This window comes from Rhopilema esculentum, chromosome 17 (genome assembly GCF_057945365.1).
Source record: "Rhopilema esculentum isolate cy_ngs chromosome 17, ASM5794536v1, whole genome shotgun sequence".
Classification (NCBI taxonomy): Eukaryota; Metazoa; Cnidaria; class Scyphozoa; order Rhizostomeae; family Rhizostomatidae; genus Rhopilema; species Rhopilema esculentum.
The window spans coordinates 6,293,661-6,307,821 of NC_142831.1; the positions used below are offsets into that span (position 1 = coordinate 6,293,661).

A 14,161-nucleotide genomic window follows, 5' to 3' on the forward strand; every position below is an offset into this window, starting at 1 on the left:
TTATCAACGCCCCCCTTCTGCGGGGGATAAGACAGACATCAATATTTCATAGCTCGTGCTCTTTGGATTCATAAATGTGCAGATTTCAAAAGATAAGTAGCATTCGGTTTTATAACACCTAATGCTGAAAAAAGTTTTAAGTTGAACTATTGGGAGTTTAGTGCAGAAGTTTACCCTTAAAAACAGATCACATCACATATGCTTTTACCTTTTGATAGCTGCTTCCGAAAAGGCACGTTCCCATAATTATGAGACTTATGAAATCATTGATTTATTGTATCAAATTTTGGTTCAATGCATCATAGCCTGTTTGAAGGAAAATAGTTGCAGTGGCAAGCCTTTGTTTATATAAATGGGAGGACAATAACCTAATGTTTAAAACAATGGAAAATCAACTGGGGCTGGAGGGGCAATAGCCCCCCCTCCTAGTTAGTATGTTGAAAGGGACCCTGCAATATATGCAATAAAGCACACATAATAAAATATTCCAAAAACATATTAAGGGTCTCTGACTGCAATATCTCAAAATATTTTAAAACCTATTATCTCCAGACAACAAATTTCAAATCTGATGAAACGTGGGCTTTAAAGTACCAGAGTTGTTGCTCTTGATTTCAGAATATTGAGTGCCTTCTATTCAATTATAAGAGTTCACAAGCAGTTAGTTATATAGTTTATTTATATAGTTAGGCAAATGTTTACAAAATGCTGATTTAGGCATTTAGTGCGTTTGATGCTTTTTGTTTTCCTCAATTTTGTTGTTGCAATCTTGAATGGATGTAAGTTGAAGCATTTGGTTCAAATCTTCAAAAGGCAAAAAGCCAAATGAGAGGAAAAACACAAACTTTGTTGATATTTATTTACTTGAAATCATCATGCTATAAAAATCTACAAAGTCCCTGTTTAGATTACTTTTTTAAATGACATTAGCTGGCTTCCTTCAAATATACAGAGGGCAAAGTTATCTTTTGTTAAACAATTATCTAATTTTAAGAAATCAACATATTTACCATGAATTTAGCAGGCATTACAGCCTGCACAAAATGGGTTGAATGACTTTTGGTATAGAAATCCTTATTGAATATTGAATGGCAATGGGAATATTGGAAAGATATTACAATAGACAACTTTTCACCTTAACATGAGGGGCTGCCAAGGTTGCTAACATAACTTGGGTATTATTTTGCTGGATGAAAGGTTCAAAATTTTTCACTTTTTGGAGACATTGTAAATAAATGGATGCAATAGACAATGGATGCAAGAATCACTTGAACCTTTAACACTATTATCAGAATGTTCATTGCAGAATGATAACCATTCCACTGTTATGTACTTGTTAGTTTGATATCTAGGTGATCATTAGAACTGAAATTGTTCCCTGCAGAACAGTTAAAAACTAATTATTTTATTAAATATATACTATTTCAGCTGTTCTATTATGGCCCTTTTTGACTTATAAACTAAGCTTTCTGCCACTAGTTTTAGGTTTTCTGCAATATCGTCAATCATCAATTTCTTTAATCTTTCATATTCCTCAGTAGTTATAGAGTTTTTCTCCTTCAGTTCAAAAAGGTTGCCAAGCTGACTGATACGCATAGCGTTTCTTGAAAATGACATATTTTCTGCATTTTCTCTACTTGATTCAAGTTTTGCTTCAATGTTTTTCACTGCCTTTGCTAATGTAGCAATTTCATGTTCAGTGTGCTCATCAAAGTCACAGTCGTGTAAGTGGCTCTGTGGTTGAAAGTGTTCCTTGACTGTCTCTCCAGAGCTCTAAAAGATTGACAATAACACCAATGATAAACAATTACATTTACTTTTTACCCACAATGCAATGGTCAAGATACATTTTTAGCAGTTCATATTCTGATCTTTTGAGCTTATTTCTAGAATTAGTTCAGATAAGTTAATTTTTGTTTTCAAATCCATATCATATAACAAATAACTAAACTATAAGAATATCTGAATCAACATGAACTTGATGCTGCAAAACAGAAAATTGATAGTGATATATGAATAGAAATACAGGAACAAAATCATTAACAGGATAAGGTGTTACAGTAATTAGTTTTTAAAAGGAGAAGCTCTCTTAATAGGTAAACTAACTGGGAAGAGAGCTGTGTTCCTATTCTGAGACAATACTGATTGGCAAATTAGAAGTAAGTTACCTAATGTGCATATAATTTCAGAAAGTCAGAAACTGCAGCAATCTTGATTTATTCAAGCTAAACTTGAACATACCTCAATTTCCCAGTTAGAGTTGATTTTTACTAGGAGCTCATCTGAGCACCTACAGAGTTCAAGGTGCTCATTTTCTGAAGCAACTGATTTTTGTTCCCTACAATGCATGGTACAGGCAAAGAAGTAGTAAGCTTTGCTGGGGTACAAATTTCATTGTGGAAACTTTCTGAATATCAATTAAGATAGTCAATTGATATACTTTGTAGCCAATAAAAAGTGAATTTGATATACACTATAATTGCCTACACATTAAAACCCTTAAAAGAAATTGAGCCTTCTTGCTAATCCAGAATTGTAATTGATTTTTACAGCTCTTGATGTGAGAACCCTCCCCTTGGTCTTTTGATAGCACTTCATGCATGTAACATGTACATAAACATACAAAAAAGGTAAATTAAATAATATAAATAACTATTAAAATGGTTATACTCACTGTAAAAGCACTATAGACTGTGATGATGAAAAGTAGAGTTACAGAGATGTAAGTGAAAACAGCAGCAATGAAACTCCTTGGATGCATCATGTACCAGACATAAATCTCATTAAGTCCCATTGAGAAAACACCACCAAGGATAAGCACAGTGGAACATATCACCAATGCAAACTTTAAAACGTAGGCAGCTGCTCTCCAGAGCTGCGACATCTTTCACCTTTACACTTTGAAGGGTAAAATTATCCTGTATCATTGATCACACTTGATAAGATCATCGTAAGTTGCCTGCAATAAATGACAGTAGGAATTATACTAAAGACAGACTTCAGGCCTAGCCTGCTCAATAAATCATCAAGTTTTTGCTTACCCTGAAGGCACTTAGAAAGATACTAAATTTAAAGTTACTTACTTTTTCCATTCACACTGTACCCTCAGGGTCGGGGGCCCGGATCTACAAAACCAATGGACCTACAGGCCCAGGCCCAAGAGTTTTTTATATAGAAAATATTCCTTTTACGTGAAGTATTTTCATTAAGGCCATTAATTGGATATGCTACTTACTTGCGGTCCCTTTAGTCAAACAATGTAGTCTGTTTTAGTCGCCATATCAACATGTCCCCTTTTGTCAAGAGCTCAAACCTGGTATGGTTCGCGGTTGTTTGTGTTGGTTGAAGCTCAATGATTGAGGTGAATTGCTAGTTAGAGAATTCGGATGGAGGCTTAGTCGAAAAGGATGGGGGTAATCGACTTGGAGCATGCCTAGGGTTACCGAGGGGGAGCACAAAAAATTGTTTCCAAGTTTCAATACAAATATGGGCTTTTAGGAGACAAAATTTACATTTTAGTGTGGGGGCTTGCCAGAAGGTGGGGGTGTTATAGATAATTTTAGCTCCCAGGGTTGGGGCTTTTCTCGAGCTTTTTCGAAGAGGGCTTATACGAAGGGGCAAAAAAATGTTTGTCCAACTATTAAGATTAATAGTCGCTTAAATGATATCATTCAGGTATCAATTTTTGCTGACTTGATGTGGCTTATCTATATTAACGTTGAACCCAAAATTGCTATCTTGATAGATTCCTTTCAATGAGCTGCTTTAACCGGGGTGAGAGCAATTCCCTACATTGTTAGAAATGATAAATAATTTTGTTTACTGCGCGATCCCTCAAGCTTCAAGTTCGTGGCGTAACCCTGTCTTCAACTGTATCCTAATCTGGAAGATGGAAAATTATATGGAGATACAATAATACTGTAATTAAACTAGACTAAACACCTTAGGTTGAATTTTCATCGTTGTCATCTTTCAGAAAGCTATCTAGAACCTGTGAAGTCCTTCATAAAATCAGAAAGTATTTTCTCACAGATACCTTAAAGTGCATTGCATACTACGCGTATTTCTGTTTTGAGCCAAGTTGATAACGCATACAAAGAACCAATATTTAAGCTGTAAAAAATCAGGATCATATCTAATCAGATATTCTGTTCCCTTTCCCTGCCTTTATTTAAGAATTTTGATTTGCTCAGTTTATCAGAAACTTTTAAACTCAACTCTTAACCTTTGTCTATGAATAAGCGCAACTCCTAACACCACCCTGTTTCCACGGCTATTTCTCTTTTAGTTCAGCAATGCATAACTATATGAACACATCAATCCTACCGTGGTGATCTTAATTTAATTGGCAAAAATACACTTCGATACAATTTGGGCTCAAGCTATAGGGAATCCATCGTCTACATTTTCATTTAGGAGCAATTTGATAAAGCACCTTGACGCCATAATGAAAACTTTCGCGTTTTTTTACTTAGATATGGTACCCAAAATTAGAAAAAGGGAGTGCTTTCTCCTCGATCATTTTATCTACTAAGAGAGCCACTCTTTAGGAAATTCTCTTCTTTACAATTTTCCATGAAATTTCTGTAATTATTTTATTTATAGTAATTTTCTGTTTTACATCTTTTTTAACTTGTTATGTAATCTTCATTAATCTTTCCATGTTAAATGATTTTTGTATGTAGAGGAATTTTAGATTAAAAAGCAAAAATAGTGGTGGAGTTCTCTTGGCCCACTATTATCAAATACATTCTATATGCATTTTGTTACATTCCGCAATTAAGTTTGCATCTTCAAATTTACTTTCAGAATCTGTTTTTAATCCTAATTTTCAAATATGATTGATAAAAGTTACATCTGTTCCAAAATAAAAAGCATAATCAAAAGTATATTGTAAAATGCAAATAAAATGCAAAAATGTTTGATAACGCTGAGCCCACCCCATAGATCTCTACGGAAAAAATACTACTAACTTGTCTCGTTTTCGCTGATTGGATCTGTCTTCAAAACGAGGGATAAACTGGAACTGGCGGGAAGTTCAGTGACAGAAGATCGCAAGAAGCTAGAATCTTGTTAGAAAACGCTTGAATCTGAAATCAGTTCGTATCACAAGATTATGCATTGCATTACAAGACATTTATTTTTGGCATGTTTCTTGGGAAATTTTTTTTAGATAAATCAAGGAGCAGAACGTTTCCGATTTGCAGAATCAACAAGACCGACACCCGAAGGGCCTAAACTGATAGGTACGGTGCGTGAAAACAATATGGCTGAAATGATAATGATGTCTTGATCACGATATTGCTTAACAGATAATATGGATTTAGCGCAGTGTATTATTTGCCGAGATGTTCTCAAAATTGAAAATATCGTTGCTGGATCATGTATCCTTTCTATATTGTTCGCATGCCTATTCTCGCATGCCAGTCTGCAGAGTATATGGCATGTGCACACCGGAGATATTTTTGTGCAAAACCTCTTGCACACCAGGTATTTTTGGGTGTGGCAACTAAGATGGGTGTGGCTTGGTGTGGTCCCATAGAAAATGTCAGCTGATATAAACAAGCACAGTTGTGTATGAACAATTTGAGATATCATGAATCTTATTTGACAAATATACAAATAAAAACTTGCGCTATCTTCAACAGTATACTTCGCACGCATTTTTACGGTGAAATGCAAATTCACAAATTTTAACCACAACAGGGGAAAATAGTCGGTGCACACCAGCACACCAGACATTTTTGGTGGTGCACACCGGCACACCAGGCTTTTTGCTCGTGCACACCGGAGATCTCGCCGAAAAGTGCCATACTCTGCAGACCGGCTCGCATGGTGGTGTCTGGGTTTTGATTTGTTTAATGCTTAATGACAATTTCCCAAAAGAACCAAACCCGGTGCTAACTAGATTCAAACTAATTTTCTTATTGCCCAGGCTGAAAAGTGGAACACTTTTTGGCAAGATCATCAGTAGACCAAGCAGCAAATGTGCTACACAGCTTGTAAAAGTATATTTTAAGCAGAATGATCTTCAAGTCAATTATAAATTTCTCAATTCACCAAAAAACACTAAACAAAGCAAGGTAGTAATTACAGCTCTCATCCAAATTTTCAGATGTAATTTGCCCAAAATATAGCATGTGCCAGATTGGAAACTTTGCTGCGTGCCCGCAATATATTGCCCGCATACACATCTGCGTGCTTTTGCATATTGGCCGCGCAAAATCCCCTAGATCCCTAGACAATAGCATTTAACATTAATAACAATAAAAATAACTAAGAGTGCACGATTTCAGGTGCACAGTCTCAAATTTTCAAAATAAACTTGCCTGCCCAAGAAGCAAAGTTTCCAGTCTGGAGCATGTGCTTTTAAAAGCACAAAAACATTCTAGGTCATGTTGCCAAATTTCTGTGATTTTTATGAACTCAGATGTGCTCTTTGCAGACTTTCCTGTCTAGAATATTACTGTCTAGGAGGTTATCTAGGAAGTGGAAATAAGGTCATAGTTTTCTGTGTTTAATATTATACTTTGTCAATTTTGAAGTTTATGAGCAAGTTTAAATCTTTGTATTCTACAGTTGTATTTATATATTGGCCACAAGTAGAGGTGAAACAGGTGCCTCTTACGTAAAATGCCTCAATAACAACAGCAAGTATAGAAATTGGTAACCATTTGACATCAAATTTATGACAGTTTCATATTTTATTTATATGATAACTACACATTGTTCAACATTGTTTTACAGTTTGTTCATATACAATTGATATGTTTACAAAGCTACAAAACAGGACAAAAATCCATACAGATATAAACTTTAGCTTCTTATTTTTTCTTGCAAACACACTATGAAACAAGTTCAAGCATCAACAAAGTTACCAATCAATGTTTTAAAAATGTTTTGAATAACTTAATTAGTCATTTTTCTTAACCAATGTACCTCAGGTGGCCATACATTCCATCTATTATGGTGAGTATTTTCATTTGATATCTATTCTAATCTTAATTAATGTCCCAATGATTTTGCTGGCCATCTAAATTCCCATTGGTTAGGCTATTCAATAGACCTGTTGTTGCAAAGCAAAGTTGCCAATCTGCAATGCCTTCTTATAGAGTAGAGGAAAAATTATGCAAAAGGGTATAAAAATTATGCATAACTTCTTGATGGTTTGAAACATTTATATATTTTATATTTTAGTTAATAAGTAAGCAATTTTCTAGATTTCATACATTTTTGTAAATTCATCAAAATTTTTTGTATATATTTTGCTAAACAATGAAAAGACACCACTCCCTGGTATCAGGTATCAGACTAGGTATCATAGGTAGACTAGGCGAATAGATATCAGACTTGATTGCAATTTAAAGTAATCAATTTTCATGCAGCATCACTCAGTGGCAGAGAAATGTCAACAATTGTCCACAGTGTAGAACAAGCTTTGTAGGAAGACCCCCTATCAAACTCTTCTTTGACAGACCTGATGAAGAAGATAAGGAAGAATATTCTAATGATCCTGTATTTATGAAGGTATGAAGTCACAATTTTCAGTATACATTGTTAAGCTTTATGATAACAGCAAAATATCAAGTCAAGCTGTTTTTTGCAAGATTTCATAGTAAGTTTGAAATGCATTTTGAATATTCAAAATGTTTAGATACAGTTAACTTTGTTGTTTCAAAATTTTTAAAAACACTGGTATTACATCTACCTTCTGTGAATTTCAATCAGATTTTGACTTTCCAAATTGACTTATTTTCAGAGTGTTTAAAGAACTAATGTCATAATAAAGGGTGTTTTGTAAAATGCAAAATTCTTATATTTTTCAAATTTCATGTTCTTAATTTGTAAAAAAATATTGTAGCAGAAATAAGCAAAATTATTCCTCTAAAATTTTTTTTTCTTCTTCATATTCAATCTCGCTAATTAGAAACATGTTTTTTCAGTCCAAAATCAAGGATCTTAACTCACAACTAGAAGAAAAAGGTATTTTTAAAAACAAACTGTTATAAGACTTTCCATCTGTGGTTTATGTTATTTTATATGCATTGTTAAGCTATAACTGTAATTAACTTAAGTGAATACATTAATGCAAATTTAATGTTATAAAAATAATCACAGTTTACCCTCCCATTTAAGCATTCAGTGCAGGGACAGCAAAGGGTGTAGGTAAAATACCTTCAAATAGCCAAAAAGCAAAACTACTTCAATGGTTTGTTGAAAGGCAGATACAAATAGTTTAATTTGAATTTAAATGATAATTAGAAATGTGTGATTATTTTGTTTTAGATACAAAAATTAAAGAGGAGCAGGGCAAGGTGAAAGCCTCAAAGAAAGAACTGAAAGGAGTAAAATCAGAGCTGAATGCAGTTCGAGATGCACTTGACAAGTCAGATTCAATAAATAATGTTCTTAAGGTAATAGAGAGTTTTTACTTATTTTTGTTAACATTTTAAAAGAAATCTGGTTGATATGTACATACACTGATATTTTCAGAAGTTTTGCAATGTCAAAATACTTCACTCTCTTGTATGAGCTTGCCTTTGGAGAATTTTGGATATTATTGTTGGATATATTAGCCATGTTGGATATTGGCTGTGACTGACCAATCCTCTGTTCAACCTTTGCAGTTTTTTACTTGATTAGGTACTAGTTTTTTTTAAATTGTCCAGCTCTTGAGAGCCTACATTTCTCCTAACATATCTTCTTGCGTAAAAATGCAAGCTTTAGTTTGTCAAAAAACCCATTCCCATTCATTGTTTAAGAGAGAATTATCTTCAGTGTCCTTGGAAAATGACCTAATGTTATCCTGCTTTTTACACAACATATTATTTATCAATAAAGCAAGACATAGTGGAATAAAGGTATTGCATTTTCGAATAAGTTTTATTTCGAATTTTGAATTTCGTCACATGCGAGGATTGATGAAAACTTTGAACGCGAGTGGCTTGTTTTGACAAATAGCGGTAAATTTTTGGTATTTTAATATATTGCAGAAACAGTTGCAGTTTCTAGACAAACATAAGGAAGAAGCTCAACGGGCAAGAGAAACTGCAAGTGTGTTGCAGAGGAATCTTGATAACCTTCAAAAGTATGTTTTCAGAGTATTTATTAACTTGCATTGATTATCAAAAGGTTCTTGGAGACATTTAAGCAGCCAGTACACATAATGCTCGAATGGCCTATTTTTTGTTTACTGTTCCCCGATCAGTTTCTTTCGACACTTGCATGACTATGTAGATTGAGTGCAGACTTGCTTTGGAGTACTAAGTTATATCAATTTGCGAATATCTGTTCCCCAAAACGGTCTCCGGAATCTCCCCTCACTAACACGGTACCTCGAGTTCCTTTCAAATCAATTTTCAAGTATCTCTCCCGTCTCAATTATATTTCTATTTAGTTTTTTAATGAAACATCTTGCAATATCAGTTTCGCAAGGAACCTAGAATTAATGATAGTGGGCAGCATTGTTTGATAACAATAGGAACAAAAAGGGATTGTTTATTTGAGCCAAAGGATTTCATGAATCTTTTGCTCTGGACCGTTGACACTCAAATATTTCTCCAGCTTCTCCCTTTGCCTATTGTCTATTATCCCTTCAAGGAAAGATAACGCTACCTTTAACTTTTCTTTTGACAGCGTCGAAGAGCTTATAAAAGGAGAAAAGAAAGACGTCGATACGCTGTTAAGAAAATTTCAACACACACCAGATGCATTGGAACAAGTAGTCACTTCATTGGTTATTATGAAAAAGTAAGTGTTTGCATTAGGCAATAAATAAGTTGCGTTTATTTATTTTTAGTTATGTAATGTAAAGTAACGCCATATGTCTACAGAGACCTGGCATTGCTTGTCAAAATTATTTAGAACAACCAGTAATTCGCATTTTGCCACCCCCCTTATCTCCCCCCTCCCAGAACAATGTTGATAGTCCAGACAAATATCATACAAGTCTACAGAATAAACGTACGCCGTAATTTCCATCCTTTTGTTATAAAGCCAACATTGTTGCAAGGGGAAGGGGGTGGCTGAATTTGCCTTTGAAAACTCACATGTTTCAAGATTTTTGGCATGGACTTTGGTAGAATGTCGCCACATTGCTAGGGGTGGCACGGAAGATTGGGCCCAACCCCCCTTTCCATTTTTCGCTATCTACCCGAGGCCTATGCCTGACCCATCGAATGCTTATTGGAATAGCAAGAAAAAGAGTTTTTCCTTATTTCTAAGCTAACCAACATAGTACTATTTTGACTAAACATTGAGGTCTTTGCTTTTCCAGAGAATTTGGAAAATTAAGAGAATCAAAGGACAAAATGAGTGATGAAAGGAAATCTTTCCGGAAAGAAATGGACGAATTGCGAAGAAAGGTTTGTCGTTTGCACGAGGCCTTGTTTGCTACTGCTATCGTGATGGCTATGAATAAAGAGGCTAATAGATAATGACGTAATATCTATTTTTAGCATTTTCCTCTGTTGACTACGTATCCAGATAGAATACCATGAAATGCCTTTTAAGGCAATCAGTTAATCGTTGTTTGTCGTCAATTGTTGCCATGACACGCCATTTATTGTTGGTTACGTAGGACGCACAACCCAAAGATTGGGGGATAGGATAAAACAGCATGTTCCTTCCAACATAAGAAACAAAACTGCCCCTCAAAGAGAACAGCCTCCTCGATCTTTTAGGTCTAGAAACACTGTCAAAACAAGTGATTCTGCCATCGGTCAACATCTTTTAGACAACCCAGATTGTGCAAAACTCTATAATGACGACATGTTTCGGATAATTGGCAAAGCCCGGTCGTCCTTCCATCTAGCAGTTTTGGAAAGCGAAACGAAAAAGCCGCCCTTGTGTAGACAGAAGGAGTTCGTTTTCTCTCTTGGACTCCATTGGTAATTTTTCTTTAGGCTCGCAGCACTGATTGGTCAACCATACCGGTCTTGTGCTTGCGTTTTTCTGATTGGCCTATTTCGATCCACAACGGGGTATATATTTTCCATCGTGTTCTTTCGGAACCTTATTCTGACGTTTTATGCTCTGAAGAGTGTCAGACGAAAAAGCTTTTAGTATGTCGTAAAATGTTTGCTTTTTTCAAAGCCATTTTCAAATTCTGTACCGCAAAAAAACTGTTTACCATTTATTGTATTTACTACACCTTATCGGGATTTAAAGAGTGAATGATTTTTTCCATGCAGATGCAGGCATCTTTAAATGACAATATGGCCCTGAAGGAGCGTTTGAAACTCGCTGAATGTGATATGGAGCATTTTGAAAGAGAAAAACAGGTACATTTACGTATTTTTTGATTACACCTTAGCTGTATTTTGCTAACCTGGAGGTGCATTGATATTAAATCTACAAATGCTTAAAATTATACTTTGGAGCACATGAGTTGGAAAGTTTAACTTGCTGTAAATGATACTGTAATTTTCAAATTCCAAAGCTTCTCTACAACCGTAGCCTATAATCGCCGCCTCGTATCGATGATAAAGGCTACTGTTTACAAGTCTGTCATCAGAGCTGTATACTCTGGTGTTTCGAACAGGAAATTCATTGTAACTCAAAGTTTAACGCTTTATGTATTCGATAATAACACTGAAGATTTCATTATTTTCTTCCGCAGCGATTGTTGAAGAAAATCTCTCATCTAGAACAAGCTTTTGCCTCGCCCAGCCCTAGAGCAAGTGCAATCAAAAGACTACTGAAAGAGAGGTTAGTTTTACCCTTGTCAGCTGTTTCAGGTTTACAGTCTCTGGCAAAAGTAGCTGGATCCCGCAGTAAAAGGCGGCTGGCGTTTTCAGATTTCACACAGTTCACGTTTCTTTAATCTACATCAGTAAGAAGTGAGAATAGTGGTTTTAATAATCTGTTAAACAGCCAAACGCTACTCTACCGACTTCATACAATACTTATGCTTAAAGCATTTAGCAGGGTGCAATCGCAGAAGGCGCTCATTACTACAAACCGTTTGTCCAATCAAACTTCTGGGTACAAAGAGCTACAATTTCTGCTAGCACCCTGGCTTGTTCATTGTAAGAACTTTTTGTTTGCATTGCAGTCCTGCCCCACAGTCCGCCAAAAAGATGTGCCCTTCGTTCGCTGATGCCACTGAAAATTACGTCGATGCAAATGAAAACGAAGATGATGCACATTACGATGCTGATTCAAATGATTGTCTCAGTGATTCTTTCAACGAGCTAGCAAATGAGTAAGCCATAAGGACTATTCTTATTAGCTTTTTTGTTATGCCTTTGAAATAAACTGGAATTCCCATTAAGCAAAGGAAGCTGCATCGTAGTTGTGAAATCTTAGGAACTCTAGCAGCAAGAGTCGTATGACCCGAGACATGATGCTCTAGGGAGCTGTCTATGACGTCACCAATTTCTAAAATTGATTCCGATTTGTACTTTTACTTTAACTGTTCTGAGTAGATGCCGGATCTTAGAACCGGGCTGTTCTATACAGCAAAGGCGTAATACTTCACTTATCTGCATGTGGCCTTCTAGGAGTTATTTTGAAGGATTTACTGTTTCTTATATATTTGTTTATCCTGTTTCTGTTATTTTTTTAGAATTGGTTTGAAGATCGTGAACACAACGACGATTTCCATTCAAAACAAAAAACAACCATTCGGAAAGGCGAACATGAACCTGAAAGTGCCAAGAACAAGGCCAGCGTCAACTTCATCATCTTCAAGCTCAACTTCTGTAATTCAAAAGGGGTTTAATGGTCTTGGCGGTCAGGGTCGGTTCATAAAAAAACGGATTTCAAACAAAGTCAAAATACCGAAAACAAAAGTAAACAACTTTTTTATACCGAAGGCAAATCCAAAATTGCCAGACTTTGAACTCAGCCCGGAATGACTGTTTTGAGGTACGCCCGGAATGATTGTTTTGAGGTACGCCCGGAATGATTGTTTTGAGGTACGCCCGGAATGATTGTTTTGAGGTACGCCCGGAATGATTGTTATGAGGTACCTTTCTGCTGGGTTTAAACAGTAACGAGCTGAAGATTCCTCAATACTGGTCTCTCAATACTGGTAGAAAGTTGTAGATCCAGCTTCGAATTCGTTAAAATTATTGCAGAAACTACGGATAGCGCTCAAATTCTTGCAGAAACTCAGGGAATTCGAAAAAACTTGTACAAAGGCTGATAAAGTTGCATTAGCAAAATTCAAGTGATTGAATTACGTCTGAATGTTAGCATTTTTTTAAAAAAATTTGTAGTATTCTAGAATGAAATAGTTGTAAAAATATGTTCTTTCTCTAGATATCGTAGTTAGTCAAATAATTCAGCGGATTAGCTAAATCCACATCTCATAAATAGTAGTTTTGAATACCTTGACAAACTAAGTATTCCAACGTGAGTTAGACCATCAATTAGCTAGTGTTGTTAGCTCTTTAGGAGTGTATCATCGTTTGATATACAGCCTTGTCAAACCTGGTTTATCAAACTCCAATGAAGTCTACCTTTATTTACAGTAATTTGTAACATAGAGTGTCTTTATCTGCTGTTGTTTTGTTATAAAAATCATCAAATTTTTACTCGCTGCCTCCATAAACTACGATGCCTGTAAACATTGTGTTAACAAGAATGGTTTTGTTCAAGTTTTGAATTGTCATTTAACACTTTCAACACAAACTTTTTACAGATTTTCTCTAGTTGTTTCTACAGGTGCAAATAACTTACTTTTTGCGCAACGCCCGCCCGCCCCCTCCCCTTTGAAAGGGCCTATTTATTCCGGAAGCTTGGAGAAGTCAAACAGGTCACTGTACTCGAATAAGCTAAAATATTTTGCTTAATTTTCTCATTCGTATTATTTGAATATGAACGTTATTACTTACCGATCTGTCATAAAATATTTGATTCTGTAAAGACAGAATCTTTTAGTATACAGAACAGGACGATTCTAAGTTGCTTCTCCGAGTTTCACACTTAATGTGATCATCATTTGAGTATCTTTTTATACTTTGGCATTTGCTCCGCAATGCTTTCCTCTCGAGACTTTGCTTACGTTACTTGGGTTGCAAAGTGTGATTTCACTTGCCTTCAAAGTAAGTGCTAAAAGCGGTTTTTTCCTTTTAAGGTCGATAATTTTGATACAATGCTTGCAGTTTATAATCTTAAAACCTTCACTAGAAAAAAATAGACGCCAAAATCTTGA

General features: G+C 35.4%; 2 protein-coding genes across 3 annotated transcripts; one reads left to right on the forward strand and one right to left on the reverse strand.

Annotated features, from left to right (window-relative positions):
• Window positions 1–120: 120 nt before the first annotated feature.
• Window positions 121–3,353, reverse strand: LOC135681948 (uncharacterized). 2 transcript variants are annotated; one of them, XM_089113496.1, is made up of 3 exons: window positions 3,236–3,353; window positions 2,675–2,959; window positions 121–1,773 (listed from the first exon to the last, which is right to left on the reverse strand). In XM_089113496.1, the coding sequence occupies exons 2-3, from the start codon at window positions 2,882–2,884 to the stop codon at window positions 1,420–1,422; spliced, it is 564 nt and encodes a 187-aa protein (XP_088969622.1). In that variant the 5' UTR covers window positions 2,885–2,959; window positions 3,236–3,353; the 3' UTR covers window positions 121–1,419. The 2 variants fall into 2 exon arrangements, with proteins under 2 accessions (XP_088969622.1, XP_088969623.1); XM_089113497.1 differs by lacking the exon at window positions 3,236–3,353 and adding an exon at window positions 3,084–3,219.
• A 1,651-nt stretch (window positions 3,354–5,004) lies between these two features.
• LOC135680943 (E3 ubiquitin-protein ligase TRAIP) lies at window positions 5,005–13,539 on the forward strand. Its single transcript, XM_065195200.2, has 12 exons — window positions 5,005–5,384; window positions 6,945–6,969; window positions 7,386–7,527; window positions 7,944–7,983; window positions 8,287–8,414; window positions 8,994–9,088; window positions 9,637–9,750; window positions 10,277–10,364; window positions 11,193–11,282; window positions 11,621–11,709; window positions 12,056–12,205; window positions 12,569–13,539. The coding sequence occupies exons 1-12, from the start codon at window positions 5,318–5,320 to the stop codon at window positions 12,858–12,860; spliced, it is 1,320 nt and encodes a 439-aa protein (XP_065051272.2). The 5' UTR covers window positions 5,005–5,317; the 3' UTR covers window positions 12,861–13,539.
• Window positions 13,540–14,161: the final 622 nt, after the last annotated feature.

Excerpts from the sequence above, each read along its gene's own strand:
- LOC135680943 (XM_065195200.2), top strand. The coding sequence starts at position 5,318 with ATGGATTTAGCGCAGTGTATTATTTGCCGAGATGTTCTCAAAATTGAA. Across the intron at positions 6,970-7,385 it reads CATACATTCCATCTATTATG|CATCACTCAGTGGCAGAGAA; the intron begins GTGAGTATTTTC and ends ATTTTCATGCAG. Across the intron at positions 7,984-8,286 it reads CTCACAACTAGAAGAAAAAG|ATACAAAAATTAAAGAGGAG; the intron begins GTATTTTTAAAA and ends ATTTTGTTTTAG.
- LOC135681948 (XM_089113496.1), bottom strand. The coding sequence starts at position 2,884 with ATGTCGCAGCTCTGGAGAGCAGCTGCCTACGTTTTAAAGTTTGCATTG. Across the intron at positions 1,774-2,674 it reads CAGTCTATAGTGCTTTTACA|AGCTCTGGAGAGACAGTCAA; the intron begins GTGAGTATAACC and ends TCAATCTTTTAG.